Source organism: Asparagus officinalis, chromosome 1 (genome assembly GCF_001876935.1).
Source record: "Asparagus officinalis chromosome 1, Aspof.V1, whole genome shotgun sequence".
Lineage (NCBI taxonomy): Eukaryota > Viridiplantae > Streptophyta > Magnoliopsida > Asparagales > Asparagaceae > Asparagus > Asparagus officinalis.
The window spans coordinates 20,819,982-20,836,944 of NC_033794.1; the positions used below are offsets into that span (position 1 = coordinate 20,819,982).

General features: G+C 33.5%; 1 protein-coding gene across 1 annotated transcript in view; it reads left to right on the forward strand.

Moving 5' to 3' along the window:
• Positions 820–16,963, forward strand: part of LOC109831659 (glycinin G1-like) — a 37,345-nt gene continuing 21,201 nt past the window's right edge. The window contains exon 1 of the mRNA XM_020399027.1: positions 820–1,095. Coding sequence (XP_020254616.1) covers positions 900–1,095 — 196 coding nt within the window. The 5' untranslated portion in view covers positions 820–899. The remainder of the gene's footprint in view (positions 1,096–16,963) is intronic.

Here is a 16,963-nt window from a genome sequence, read left to right on the forward strand (position 1 = left end):
GGTTTATCGATCATAATGATTGAGTTTTGCGGTAGTTTGAAGGAGAGTTTTGAGTACAGAAAAGAGAGTTCTTTCTGAACAATTTGTTTGAGGGTTTTGTGAGAGATTTGAGAGTTTAGTTTGAGAGATTATTTGTGAGCTTTTGAGTGATCTTGTAATCTCTGTTTTGTATTCACTTTCTCTATTGTGAAAACTCATCCCCTTCTTGCCCCGTAGACGTAGGCAATTTGCCGAACCACCTTAAACTTCGGTGTTTGAGTTTATGCTATTATTAGTTGATTTGTGTACCTTCTCTCTCGGTAAATTTGTGAATCCTCAGAACACGCGCAACCAGAATGACAAAATTGTCTAATTATCAATATAAATTTAAAATACAATCATGATTAATTATTAGGGGGACACCACCGAACCGAAATTCTTACTCCGCCCGTAGCCTCCGTCCCTTATCTCATGGATCTTGTCCACTTTTAGTTATATAAATGAGTTGTTCCACTCATCTTTTACTGTTCAACCTGACATCACAAACAAATGCATCTCAATAAGTTCGAGTCTAATGAAGATGAAATCCCTATGGATAATATCGAAAACCAAAATTTCTCTAAAAATGTAAATTTTGTATTACATTATTCAAGATGACCATATGAAAACTGAACGGTAAAATAGTACATCACATGGGGTAAGTAATTTATTATTAGAACAAGGACATCAAATTATTGGTCTTCTAAGCAGCGACCACGTGAAGAGCGTACGAATTGCTTGTTGTGCGCCTGCTGCGCATAGGTGCAATTACTTACATCATGCACATCAGTCCCTTAAGTCTTTCACTTTCGCAAAATACCCCCTCTCCTCTCCTTCACCTTTAAAAGAACCAGATCATTTCTAAATCAAGCAAAAAAGGAATGGGATCAGACTTGTCCCTAAAGTCCTCACGTACCCTATTTGAGGGAGAGGGTGGTTCTTACTACTCATGGTCAAGCTCTGATCTTCCCATGCTCAAGGAGGCCAACGTCGGAGCCGGCAAATTGGTTTTGAAACCCCTTGGTTTTGCTCTTCCGCACTATGCTGATTCTACTAAAGTTGGCTACGTTCTTGAAGGTATGAACCGTATATCTCGTCTCATTTAGTACTCCGGAACTTTTCCGTGCATCTTCTGATATCTCATTCTCTAAGTACAAATCCTATCACAACGACCCGCAAATTCTGAGCCATACAAAAGAAGTAGGGTTTGTTGGGGAAACTTGGATTTTTCCAAAAGTGAATTTTCGGGTTAATTGAGCCAAACTTTTTGATGGGTCCCACCGTCCGAAATGGATGTGAGTGAGTTTGAACGGGTTTTTCATTCAAAGGCAATGAATCTGGTATACTCATTTGTCCAAATCGGTTTCCGAATGAATGAGATATTCAAGTCGGAAGATGGACCAAAACTAAAGTTTAATGGTCTTCTTGGAGTTAAGGATCATCGGTCGGCGAGTTGTGAGGACCAGATCTCCTTCCTTGAAGCTTCTCTATCGAACCTTTTTGTCAAAGGCTCGAGAAATTCTAGCTTGGTAAAACTCAATGTGTTGTTGATCCACCAGGCGCTCTTCATCGAGCTTCTCGAGTTCTTCGAGGCGCTTCTGATGTTATTCTTCGGTCGACATCTGGGTTGCGAGAGCGATCCGAAGAGATGGGATTTGGATTTCCAATGGAAGAACAGCTTCACATCCGTATACCAGTGAATACGGGGTTGCTCCCGTTGGAGATATTCAAGTCGGAAGATGGACCAAAACTAAAGTTTAATGGGCGCATCTAATCACGAAGAGTCGCAGCTGTTCGGTTGAGTTGTGTTTGTTCGAACTAGTATAGTCACTTCTTTTTATTCCGAATGGATGCGTCCTTTGGTGAAGCGATGTCTTCAAAAGACACCTAGTCCCTATGAAAGGATCACAAAATCTCATTCCCAAAATACTCAATATTGAATCAAATCCAATGTGTAAAAGAGAGATCTGAATTTTGTGTTCGTTCTTCTTCCATTGGTTTTTCTTTCCGGTCAAGTAGTGAAAGGCACAATTAGCTTTGGTTCGCTAGTACAACTTTGTAGAAGTGCTTCTCCGAAGCTGTGAATGAGTGTTGTATCTTGGGAGACAGCGTCTGACCATCCTGTAAGCACCATAGCAGGGGACGTAATTTGTCTTAAGGAGATTCGTCACTTGACATACCTCACTCCAGCAGTTCTAAAAGTCCTTTTTAAAAGTGCTTCTTCTAAAAGTGCTTTTCCTAATTGTTATTTTTAGGAATATTTTATTCAATTTGATTTTGGTTATTGATTTAATACTGAATAATTTACTACAAAACTAATAGGGTTCAGTTTCGAGATTTTCACATTCCCCTTGTATAATCATGTACGGTGCGTCAGTTTTAACAGGATTTGTGCNGCTAACGGGTGAAAATCGTGTAAACTGCGACCATTAGTTAAGGAAATAAAGACTTAAAGAAGATAATAGCAAAGTAAACAAGCTAAATATTAAGCAGATAGAAGTAACTCTAAAAAGTTCGTAAACTCCTCACCAGTCAACAACACCGGATGAACACAGAACAAAGCTGTGTATGTCGCGACTATAGTAAGTAAAAAGAGAACTAAGAACAAGTACTAGAATATACTAGAGTTTCTAGATCATACTAGAAATGTTAGAGAGTTATCACTCAAAATAAAGCAATGAGGCTAAATAATAAAATGCTTAGAATTCAAGCTCCGAAATAAGAAATAAAGCAAGTGCTTTAAATTAAAGCTATCAAGCATACACCATTGTAGTAATTTTTTACAACAAAAGATAAAGAAGTTGAATGTTTACATCCTCCTCTTGAACCAATAAAACTTGGTAAAGGTAAAAAAGAAGTTAAAGCTACTCCTATAAAAACTCTTGAGTCAAATTCTAACTCAGCCAGACAAGAATATCTCTCTCTGGTTATTAAGCAAAATAATTTTACTAACATTCATCTTCAAACAATAAGTAAACAAACAGATAGGATTGAAAACATGCTTATCGACATGAAAAAACCTATCGTCAATCAGATATTTATGCCACCTTTTGCTCCTCAGACTTTCACTGAGAATATCAAATTAGGAAATAATAAGCCTTTTAAACTAAGTGCGAAATTAGTAATCTTACTGAAGAATTAACTCAGAGATTAAAAGACTTATCTTTAAACAAATCTCCCGCTATCAATGTTTTGTCAGAATATGAAACTCGACTAGATAATACAATTGACTATCCGTCTGATTATGATGAAACCATCCAAAATATTAGAAAATAATCTTCTAGCTCAAAAAATTACTATAGAAGACCCACTCCAGCTGATATGTAATTTGAAGAAATAACAGATAATCATAAGAAAAATTTTGATGGAAATTCTCTTGTTGAGTGGAATCTTGATGGATATACTGAATACCAAATTATACATCTGTTACAAGAAATGCTTATTTACGCTAATGCCTGTAGACAACACGGTAATACTGAAAAAAACATTGCAAGCGGAATATGTTCTTTCTTTTCTTATCAGTTGTAAGGTTGGTGGGATCATTATCTTACTCCAAAAGATAAAAATAACATTCTAAATAATTATAAACAAAACCAACTAGGAGAGCTAATTCGCGATGCAAACGGACATTATATTAGTGATGTTGTTTACACCTTACTCCTTTTCATTACCATCACTTCATTAGCTTAGCTAATAGCCTTCAAGATAAAGTTAGAGAACAACTCATGAATTTTAGGTGTAAAACTCTTACAGACTTTAGATGGTACAAAGATGTCTTCCTTTCCAAGGTCTACCAATTACATAACTGTAATAATCCTATTTGAAAAGAAAAGTTTATTTCGGGTCTTCCACCCTTATTTGCTGAAAGAATAAGAGAATCCATTAAAGAACAAAGTAATGGACGTATACTTTATGATCAAATTCATTTTTGAGAATTAATTTAGAGAGTAAATACTATTGGCCTAAAACTTTGTAATGATGTTAAAATTAACAATCAATTAAGAAACCAAAAAATACTATTGGCCTAAAACTTTGTAATGATGTTAAAATTAACAATCAATTAAGAAACCAAAACCTTTTAGGAAAAAGGGAATTAGAAACTTTGTAATGATGTTAAAATTAACAATCAATTAAGAAACCAAAACCTTTTAGGAAAAAGGGAATTATGAGATTTTTGCTATCAATTTGGTTTTCAAATGAAAAACCCAAAAATTAAAAATTGTAAAAAGCGACAGAAACCAAGAAATACAAAGAAAGAAGAAAAAGAATATCCTAAAAGAAAGACTAGAAAAAATACTAATAAAACCTCTACCTGTTATAAATGCAAAAAGAAGAGGGCATTATGCTAATAAATGTCTACAAAAAGGTCTAAAGACTAAAGTCAATGAGCTTCTATTAGACTCCAAAGAATTTACTACAAAAAAAATTAACAAGTTTGTTAATACTTTGAAACTTAGTGATGATGATTCCTCAGATCATGAAAATTTATGCAACAATCTTTGCACTTGTTTCAACTTTTCTGAAAGCTCTTCAGAAACTTCCCAGTTAAACACTTTAAGTGAACACGAACAATTTATTCTTGATACTATAGATGCTATCACTGATCCACAAGAAAAAAGAACGCAATTAACTACGTATCTTGAAATGACCAAAAATAAAGAATTTTTTTTAATAAAAGTTCTTGAAGAAAAGGAAGTCAATGAATATTATACTTTCTCTGAAATCATAAACAGAATTCAAAATAAAAAAAAGATTGAGAGTAGAGTAAATCTTGAAGAACTTCAAAAGGAACAAGGAAATATAAAAATAGAACTTCTCGGACTAAAATAAAAAATAAAAATTTTAGAAACTTACTTAGAAAATAATACCATAGATGAATCTGAAGATTTCAAAGAAATAAAAAACTTTGAGCATGAGCAAGATTTTAATGATAATGAATTTATAAATTCTATAGAAAAATATGTTGAGAAAAAATAGAAATGTAATATCATGCTTAACATTATGAATAAATATTTTGTCTAACATACAGCTCTAATCGATACTGGAGCGATGTAAATTGTATTAGAGAAGATATTGTTCCTCTAAGATTTTATGAGAAAATATCTCATCTAGTCAGTGCTGCTAATGGACAGGCTCTCAAAGCCCGATATAAAGTCACTAATGTTTACATTTGCAATGGAGATCAAAAAATTAAAACTTCTTTTTTTTTCTTTTCAAAGACCTCAAATAAGGTATTATTTTGGGAACTCCTTTTATCAATAATCTTATGCCCTTTATTGTAGATGCTTGTAGGCTGTCTAAAAATCACAATGGATAGCTGATCCTCATCAAGCTCCAACAATGAAAGTTACAATCAGATGACTTTCTTGTTACCAAAGGAAAGCTGCAATCAAAGGATTTCCCTATGGATTAAGAAGAAATTACAAGTCAACAAGAGGAAGAGTTCACCCCTACGATCAAAACACAAGTGGCTACGTTCCAAAAGTCAAGAGTAACGCAACCATTGCATCATCAGCTATCAACAAATCCTCATATTCGAGATGATTGATCTTGATGGCTGCGATAACAACATGACTAATATTATATTAGCAACTATTAGAGGCGCTGATGAGCAGTGTAATGATTTTAGAAAAGCAGGAAGATCTAGAGAACTGTGGGCAAATATTCGACATGCTGAGAAGTGCATGGTTAAAGCCATACAAAGAGATCTTAGTGGAGATCGTGACCCGCAGTTGATAGAGCGTTATTGAGATGCCTTAAATTGTCACAAATGGCCTGAATAAGACCTTCTCGAATGGTCATTGGTGTCATCCATATATAAAGATAAAGGAAGAACGCAGCCCCAAATCGCTGCAGAACGCAGCTCCAAACCGCTACAGAACGCAGCTCCAATGCAGAACGCAGCTCCAGCCGCTGCACAACGCAGCTCCAGCCACTGCAGAACGCAGCTCCAGCCGCTGCAGAACGCAGCTCCAGCCGCTGCAGAACGCAGCTTCATCCGCTGCAAACACAGCTCCAAATCACTGTGGGACGCACTCCCAAATACTGCGCTCAAGCCAGAACGCAAGTCATGGTTCTGACTTATTCAAACATGATCTATATAGTTTCGGAAACCGTTTCTCACCCACGATCTGAGGAGTGGTTTACGTGGGTTGTTACAACCGATTAATGAGGCGACTAAACCCTCATTTGGGCGCGGATTATGGGGGCAGTTACACCCCTAATCTCCCTATAAATATCAACAAACTCAACAGAGTTCAGGGGACGGAGATAGAGATCCAGCGATCGGATTTGGGGAAGAGAATCAAAAGGCAACGATCTTCAACAAACTGAAGAGTTCCAGACATTCAATACTTGGCTTATTAATCGAATTACGTTCGGTTCAAACAACTCTTAGACTCGTCAAGAGTTATCAACCAGACAAGTCATTTGTTCCAGCGAATCAAGACGTGCGGATCGTCAACGAGAAGTAAACTCGACGCGAGCATTCGAGGGAGGCATCTCATCGCCACCGTGAAGAACCCAGAATTAAACAAAGGGGAGAATCCAGATCATTCTCTTCTCTTTTGTAATCAGGAAATCCAGTTATAACTGAGAGTTGAGAGATTTGTAAACATTCTTTTTCTAAGCAGTTAGAGAGAATAAAATCAAACGCAATTCTTTCATCATTTTTTATTACAAAATTTTCCACAAACAATGCTCATGGTATACATACACAGGCTGGAGATCCCAACATCTCTTTTTGGTTTAATAAAGAACCAGAAGATATGTTAGTTAACCGCTTATTCTCTGCATTACAATTTAAAGAAAAATTTATAAATGTTCTTTCTAATACCGAAGACAAAGATTGCCCGGATTCTTTTAACACAAAAATTCTTAATAATAAAAGGCATATTCGTCTTTCATATATTAAAGAGTTCTCTCGTATCCCTATCCCTTTTGATAATAGATATTTTGATATACCAGTACGAATGAATGAAGCTCTTCTGACCTTCTGCAAAGAAGAAAATCGATGGAAAATTGTTCTCATTCTTCCTTTCTCTTTCTATACTTCGCCCGCCGGGTTTTACTAACTTTCGACAAAAATATCTAAAGTTGTTAGAACAATATCTCCATGAATGTAGAGAATTTGTCATCCTGCTACCCACTGTGATAATTCTCTTTTCAAGTAATTTTGAAGAACATTGGAAAACAACTAGAAATATTCTTTCGTTATTTTAATGAAATATTAACCTCAAATATACATTTTTGAACATTTTGTAGGAAAAAGATGACTCATCAAGCTTTAATCTCACAAGCTAAAGAAAAATCTTTTTGTTTAACTCCAGCATCTCCTTTAAAAAGAACAAAATACTTTTATGATCCAGGATTATAATATCCTGATTATGTGCTCGTTAAAAATCTATGGAACATCATCTACGCTCAAGAAAAAAGGCAAATCAGAGTTTATATGACTCATCTAGTCAATCTTTTAAAAGAAAAAGATGAGCAATTTCTTAAACAAAACATCAACTGAAAGAAAAATTTATAGATCTTTCATATGAGATTAATTATCTCTATCCTTATTCCAATAAAATTACACTAACATCTCATGAGATGTTTCAAATCCTTGGAATACCGGAATACATTCAACAAAATATTTGCAACGTCTTAACTGAGAGCACTTATGGTCTAAACTAAACATTTTGTCTCAAGATATTTAAAATGTTATTAAGGCAAAAGTTAAAGATGACAATATTGTCTCCCTTTTAAAAGGTCACAAGGAACACACAATTCCTACAACAGGTGGCTCTCCCAGATTCGCGATAGATATTCGTGGCATTCATCTTTGCATCCCACTTATAGATGCAGGACTTGTTTGTGAGTGAAGAATTTCAAGGGAACCAACATTAGCATGGGCGAAACTTTATATCACAGAGCTACCAAGGCAGTCATTGATAAATGGATGACTAATCCACCTATTGGTTCAGAAACCAGAAAAGCCTATGACGTTTTCATGGCAGCAAAACAAAATCAAGAGAGTGTCTTCAGTCAAGAAGAAGAACCCGACTCTTCGAATGATATATCAATCGATAGCGACTTGGTCGAAGAGATAACACATACATGGGATAACATGAAACATTCCATTTAACTTATGGTAAATTCTACCTATGATTAATCTCAATGACTTAAACACCAAGGCAGACCATTAAACCTCATCGGATTGTAGAAGAATGGAGGTTCCCTTGAAATTCTTAACTCACAGACAAGTCCTGCATCTATAAGTGGGATGTAAAGATGAATGCCACGAATATCTATCGCGAATCTAGGAGATCCACCTGTTGTAGGAATTGTGTGTTCCTTGTGACCTTTTAAAAGGAAGACAATATTGTCATCTTCAATTTTTGTCTTCATAACGTTTTGAATATCTTGAGACAAAATGTTTAGTTTAGACCATAAGTGCTCTCTGTTAAGACGTTGCAAATATTTTGTTGAATTTATTCCGGTATTCCAAGGATTTGAAACATCTCATGAGATGTTAGTATAATTTTATTGGAATAAGGATAGAGATAATTAATCTCATATGAAAGATCTATAAATTTTTCTTTCAGCTAATGTTTTGTTTAAGAAATTTCTCATCTTTTTCTTTTAAAAGATTGACTAGATGAGTCATATAAACTCTGATTTGCCTTTTTTTTTTTGAGCGTAGATGCTGTTCCATAGATTTTTAACGAGCACATAATCGGGATATTGTAATCCTGAATCATAAAAGTATTTTGTTCTTTTTAAAGGAGATGCTGGAGTCAAGCAAAGAGATTTTTCTTTAGCTTGTGAGATTAAAGCTTGATGAGTGATATTTTTCCTACAAAATATTCAAAAATGTATATTTGAGGTTAATATTTCATTAAAATAACGAAAGAATATTTCTAATTGTTTTCCAATATTCTTCAAAATTACTTGAAAAGAGAATTATCACAGTGGGTAGCAGGATGACAAATTCTCTACATTCATGGAGATATTGTTCTAAGAACTTCAGATATTTTTGTCGAAAGTTAGTAAAACCCGACGGCCTTTACCTCCAGGTATAGAAAGAGAAAGGAAGAATGAGAACAATTTTCCATCGATTTTCTTCTTTGCAGAAGGTCAGAAGAGCTTCATTCATTCGTACTGGTATATCAAAATATCTATTATCAAAAGGGATAGGGATACGAGAGAACTCTTTAATATATAAAAGACAAATATGCCTTTTATTATTAAGAATTTTTGTGTTAAAAGAATCCGGACAATCTTTGTCTTCAGTATTAGAAAGAACATTTATAAAAAAATTTTAAATTGTAATGCAGAGAATAAGCGGTTAACTAATATATCTTCTGGTTCTTTATTAAACCAAAAAGAGATGTTGGGGTCTCCAGCCTATGTATGTATACCATGAGCATCTACAATAAAAGGCTTAAGATTATTGATAAAAGAAGTTCCCAAAATAATACCTTATTTGAGGTCTTAGAAAAGAAAAAAAGAAATTTTAATTTTTTGATCTCCATTGCAAATGTAAACTTTAGTGACTTTATATCGGGCTTTGAGAGCCTGTCCATTAGCAGCACAGACTAGATGAGATATTTTCTCATAAAATCTTAGAGTAACAATATCTTCTCTAATGCAATTTACATCTGCTCCAGTATCGATTAGAGCTGTGTGTTGGACAGAGTATTCGTTCATAATGTTAAGCATGATATTACATCTCCATTTTTTCTCAACATATCTTTCTATAGAATTTATAAATTCATTATCATTAAAATCTTGTTCATGTTCAAAGTTTTTTGTTTCTTTGAAACCTTCAAATTCATCTATGGTTTTATTTTCTAAGTAAGTTTCTAAAAATTTTATTTTTTGTTTTAGTCCACGAAGTTCTATTTTTATATTTCTTTATTCCTTTTGAAGTTCTTCAATATTTACTTTACTCTCAATATTTTTTATATTTTGAATTATGTTTATGATTTCAGAGAAAGTATAATATTCGTTGTCTTTCTTTTATTCAATAACTTTTATTAAATTTTTTTCTTTATTTTTGGTCATTTCAAGATACTTAGTTAATTGCATTCTTTTTTCTTATGGATCAGTGATAGCATCTATAGTATCAAGAATAAATTGTTCGTGTTCGCTTAAAGTATTTAACTGGGAAGTTTCTGAAGAGCTTTCAGAAAAGTTAAAACAAGTGCAAAGATTGTTGCATAATTTTTCATGATCTGAGGAATCATCATCACTAAGTTTCAAAATATTAACAAACTTATCAACTTCTTCTGTAGTAAATTCTTTGGAGTCTAATAGAAGCTCATTGACTTAAGTCTTTAGATATTTTTGTAGACATTTATAAGCATAATGCCCTTTCATTTTGCATTTATAACAAGTGGGGGTTTTATTAGTATTTTTTCTAGTCTTTCTTTTAGGAGATTCTTTTTCTTCGTTCTTTGTATTTCTTGGTTTCTATCGTTTTTTATAATTTCTAATTTTTGGGTTTTCCATTTGAAAACCAAATTGATAGCAAAAATCTCCTAGTTCCCTTTTTCCTAAAAGGTTTTGGTTTCTTAATTGATTGTTAATTTTAACATTATTACAAAGTTTTAGGCCAATAGTATTTATTCTCTGAATTAATTCTCCAAAAGGAATTTGATCATAAGGTATACGTCCATTACTTTGTTCTTTAATGGATTCTCTTATTCTTTCAGCAAATAAGGGTGGAAGACCCGAAATGAATTTTTCTTTCCAAATAGGATTGTTACAGTCATGTAATTGGTAGACCTTGGAAAGGAAGATGCCTTTGTACCATCTATAGTCTGTAAGGGTTTTACACCTAAAATTCATGAGTTATTCTCTAACTTTATCTTGAAGGCTATTAGCTAAGCCAATGAAGTGATGGTAAACGGAAAGGAGTAAGATGTAAACAGCATCACTAATATAATGTCCGTTTGCATCGCGAATTGGCTCTCCTAGTTGGTTTTGTTTATAATTATTTAGAATGTTATTTTTATCTGTAGGAGTAAGATAATAATCCCACCAACCTTGCAACTGACCAGAAAGAACATATTCCGCTTGTAATGTCTTTTTTCGTATTACCATGTTGTCTACAGGCATTAGCGTAAATAGGCATTTCTTGTAACAGATGTATAATTTGGTATTTAGTATATCCATTAAGATTCCACTCAACAAGAGAATTTTTATTAAAATTTGTCTTATAATTATCAGTTATTTCTTCAAATTGCATATGAGCTGGAGTGGGTCTTCTTTAGTAATTTTTTGATCTAGAAGGTTGCTTTCTAATGTTTTGGATGGTTTCATCATAATCAGACGGATAGTCAATTGTATTATCTAGCCGAGTTTCATATTCTGACAAAACATTTATTATATAGCGGGAGATTTGTTTAAAGATAAGTCTTTTAATCTCTTAGTTAATTCTTCAGTAAGATTACTCATTTTTTTCACTTAGTTTAAAATGTTTATTATTTCCTAATTTGATATTCTCAGTGAAAGTCTGAGGAGCAAAAGGTGGCATAGATATTTGATTGATGATAGGTTTTTCATGTCGATAAGCATGTTTTCAATCATATCTATTTCTTTACCTATTGTTTGAAGATGAATGTTAGTAAAATTAGTTTGCTCAATACCCAGAGAGATATGTTCTTGTTTGGTTGTGTTGGAATTTGACTCAAAAAGTTTTTATAGGAGTAGCTTTAACTTCTTCTTTACCTTTACCAAGTTTTATTGGTTCAAGAGGAGGATGTAAAGATTCAACTTCTTTATCTTTTTCTGTTTTCCATGTGTTTGAAATCTTTTTTAGCATATAGACCTGGTTTTCAGTAGGTAAATATTTAAGAGAATTCTTTTGATCTTTAATATAAATAAACTCATACCATAAAAAAAGGGTATATTTTCCCTCTTTTTTATGGTATGAGTTTATTTATATTAAAGATCAAAAGAATTCTCTTAAAATCATAATATAGGGCTCGAATTGATGACCTAAAGTCTTTTTCATAAGTTCTAAAAAACCATTCTTTTTGTGATGATTTTTTGGAGAATTAAATTCTTTTCTTAGAGCTTCTTTATCAATGTCAAAAGGAGGTGTATTATCAAGGTTCTCAAATACTTAGTCTTGATGAATCAGAATCATCATAAATGGCAGCTGGCTCAATGTTATATTTAATTCTTATTGGTTTTTTGTGTTTAAAAAAGTTTTTTTTCCGAGTTGGAATTGAAGAAATTGAGGCACGTCGTTCGTCATTAGTTTCAAGAGTGATTTTTCTAAGCGAAGAAAAGTTAACCTCGACATCATCATTAAGATGTTCAATAATTTTTTAAAGATTAGAATTTTCAGGGGGTAAGGGTTCAATGACTTGACTTAATTTCCAAACTGAAGGAAGTTGAATTTTATTCCATTTTAAAGTCCGTGGTACTACTAGATTATTATTTGTGTGGGTAAGAAATAAAGTAGTTGTTTATTTTCTCAGGGTTAACCTTAGCTAAAGGTGTGAGCGTATTCATGGCTTTATAGCAGATTCTATAAGTTAAAGCTATATTCTCAGAATTAATATCCATATTAAATCCAGTGATTTGAAGATTTAAAGTTAATACTTTGAGGATGCCAGGGTTTGATAAAGAAACTGAGAAGTTTGGAAAAGCATTAAAGAATATAGGATCATTGCTTAGGTTTGACCCGATTAGACCAATTAAAGAGTCTGTAAAAACAGAAAATCTTTCGTCTCGTAAGCAAACAAGAATAGAGGTGTTAATGCCATTTTTAGTAAGGGGTCTAATAGACACTTGAACAAGGCCAAGATGAAGGAATTTAAGAGTAGGATCTTCAGTGATTCTTTGGATATCTTTATCACTGAGTAATTGTAATTTCTCTGTGTGAGAGGTTACGGTCTTTGTTTTTTTAATGGTTTTAACATGATATGATGTTTTTAGTTTAAAATTTTCTTTACAATAGATATCATTAGTACTAACTTTAGGTATTTTCCAATTTTGAATGTTTTGATCAATATTTTCGTAATCTAAGGATTTTGTTAGTTTTTAACCGATATAGTTTTTACATAAGCATTCTTCTTATGAGGAGAAAGATAGCTTAGAAACTTCGGCATCTTAGAAAGACTTTAAGACTTAACCTGTTAACATCAAGGGATGAACACGGACAAAGGAACCCTAGGCGCACTCAGCTAACGAGTGAAAATCGTGTAAACTGCGACCACTAGTTAATAAAATAAAGACTTAAAGAAGATAGCAAAGTAAACAAGTTAGATATTAAGCAGATAGAAGTAACTCTAAAAAGTTCACAAAATCCTCACCAGTCAACAACACTGGATGAACACAGAACAAAGCAGTGTAAGTCGCGACTACAGTAAGTAAAGATAGAACTAAGAACGAGTACTAGAATATGCTAGAGTTTCTCGATCATACTAGAAATGTTAGAGAGTTATCACTCAAAGTAAAGCAATAAGGCTAAATAATAAAATACTTAGAATTAAAGCTCTGAAATAAGAAATAAAGCAAGTGTTTCAAATTAAATCTATCAAGCATATAGTATTGTAGTAGTTTTTTTACTACAAATATCTACAATTATTTTATTGTAGAATGAGCTTTAGTATCAAGGAGTGAGTTGTTTCTCACGGAGATATACACTGGCGAGCCGGGGTTTGGGTTTCACCACCGCAGGCCGACTCCGCCACCGGCTAACTTGGCTCTGATACTAATCGTGACTAGGACTGTTTAATCATTGATACGTCAGAGCTAGCTCGTGGGGAATACTTTGTAGACAGAGGAGAGGATTGTAGATATTTGTAGTAAAAAACTACTACAATACTGTATGCTTGATAACTTTAATTAAAGCACTTGCTTTATTTCTTATTTCAGAGCTTTAATTCTAAGCATTTTATTATTTAGCCTCATTGCTTTATTTTGAGTAACATTTCTAGTATGATCTAGAAACTCTAGCATATTCTAATACTCGTTCTTAGTTCTCTCTTTACTTACTGTAGTCGCGAATTACACAACTTTCTTCTGTGTTTATCCGGTGTTGTTGACTGGTGAGGATTTTGCGAACTTTTTAGAGTTACTTTTATCTGCTTAATATCTAGCTTGTTTACTTTGCTATCTTCTTTAAGTCTTTATTTCCTTAACTAGTGGTCGCAGTTTACACGGTTTTCACCCGTTAGCTGAGTGTGCCTAGGGTTCCTTTGTCCGTGTTCATCCCTTGATGTTGACAGGTTAAGTCTTAAAGTCTTTCTAAGATGCCCAAGTTTCTAAGCTATCTTTTTCCTGATAAGAAGAATGCCTATATAAAAACTATGTCGGTTAAAACTCAGAATCCTTAGATTACGAAAATATTGATCAAAGCATTCAAAATTGGAAAATGCCTAAAGTTAGTACTAATGATACCTATTATAAAGAAAGTTTTAAACTAAAAACATCATATCATGTTAAAACCATTGAAAAAACAAAGACTATAATCTCTCACACGGAGAAATTATAATTACCCAGTGATAAAGATATCCAAAGAATCACTGAAGATCCTACTCTTAAATTCCTTCATCTTGGCCTTGTTCAAGTGTCTATTAGACCCCTTATGATAAATGGCATTAACACCTCTATTCTTGTTTGCTTACGAGACGAAAGATTTTCTGTTTTTACAGACTCTTTAATTGGTCTAATTGAGTCAAGTCTAAACAATGGTCATATATTCTTTAATGTTTTTCCAAACTTCTCAGTTTCTTTATCAGACCCTGGCATCCTCAAAGTATTAACTTTAAATCTTCAAACATCTAGATTTAATATGAATATTAATTCTAAGAATATAGCTTTAACTTATAGAATTTGCTATAAAGCCATGAATACGCTCACACCTTTAGCTAAGGTTAACCCTGAGAAAGGAGCAACTACTTTATTTCTTACCCACGCAAAAAATAATCTAGTAGTACCATAGACTTTAAAACGGAATGAAATTCAACTTCCTTTAGTTTGAAAATTAAGTCAAGTCATTGAACCCTTACCCCCTAAAAATTCTAATCTTCAAAAAATTATTGAACATCCTAATGGTGATGTCGAGGTTAAATTTTCTTCGCTTAGAAAAATCACTCTTGAAACTAATGACGAATGACGTGCCTCAATTTCTTCAATTCGAACTCGAGAAAAAGACTTTTTTAAACACAAAAAACCAATAGGAATTAAATATAATATTGAGCCAACTGCCATTTATGATGATTCTGATTCATCAAGACTAAGTATTAATGTTATTGGGAACTTTGATAATACACCTCCTTTTGATATTGATAAAGAAGCTCTAAGAAAAGAATTTAATTCTCCAAAAAATCATCACAAAAAGAATGGTTTTTTAAAACTTATGAAAAAGACTTTAGGTCATCAATTCGAGCCCTATATTATGATTGTATGTGAACCATTAGAAAAAATATACCCTTTTTCTTATGGTATGAGTTTATTTATATTGAAAATCAAAAGAATTTGTTGACCCTATAGTTTTGATGATGGCAAACAATTTTATATGAAACATAAACTGATAACCCACATATAAGCCAAACATAGATAAACCACATATAAGCCAAACATAGATAAACCATTCATGAATGATTCCATAAACCATATATGGAATAAGTATATGAGCTATATGTGGATTTTTCTCCCCCTTTGACAACATCAAAAAGGGAAAAATTAAAAAATAGGAGCAATGCTCCCCCTGCTTATGAGCACAGAGATATAAAAATAAAGTAATATATGCCAAAAGCTCCCCCTGTCAAATAGAATAACGACACTAAAGAGTATGTAAAGGAGCTAAGTAAACTAAACAATCATAAACAGTACAAAGAACTCATGATAAGCAACTTATTTTCCACACACCAAGACATGAATGTTGTTTCAACCATGCATTGATTCATAGAAGAAATAAACTAAACACAATAAGTCACAAAGCATCACATAAGCATTAGAAACAACATAGTTTTGCATCATACATGAAAAGTCACATAAAACCATACTGATATAGAGTTATTACACTCAAACTAAAAACATAAATGTCAAGTTTTCTAACTCAAAATGAAACAGCACCATCAACATAGAGATGACAAAAACAAACTCCAATAAACAGCAAGATCACTCCTCATCATCACCATCATCATCACCACCATCACCATCGTCATCAGAAGATCCTGATCCTTCAGCAGGGGCCTCCTCAGAATCAGACTCAGAGGTAGAAGAGGGATCCGGAATCCCGAGAGACTGACGCTGATAGGAAAGAATAGTCCTAACATCCCTCTGAATAGATGAGACTTGCTTCTGAACACTTGAGTACTGAGTCTCAAGGCGATCCAGACGGTCACAAATATCAGAAGTGGAAGAGGTAGAGGCTCTAGAACGGGAGCGAGAAGATGATGAAGGAGTGGAGTCAATGGACATCTGCATTCTAGAAAGGGAAACCTTATCAAAGAAATCTCTCTTAGATTCAATCTTGGGTTCATTTGTGAGGTCAACATTGAAGTGTTGAAAGATGAGGGTGAGAAAGGAGCCAAAAGGTAGAAACTTGGTATGCTTTGATGCCATGTTATTGACAAAGACAGTTGCCCAATCTACTTTGATTTTGGCAAAAATAGCATAAACAGCATTAATCTTATCAGAAGCAAAGTGATCAAAACTACCGGTCTTAGGAATCAAGTTTTGAGCAACAATTCTAGCAATGAGTTTGGCAATTGGATTAAGTGAATTGTTGTTCATAGGATAAGAGAATCCGGGTTTAAACATTAGTTGGTTGACAGCAGGATCACTAAGCTCAATGGACATGAGATCAACGTCACCTGTTGGGATTTCAAGAATCCCCGCAAGTTCGTTGGCAGAAAAGGTTATTGCAACATTTTTAACTGATGAGGTAATGGTCAAACTACCATCAGCAGAGGATGATGTGGACAGATTG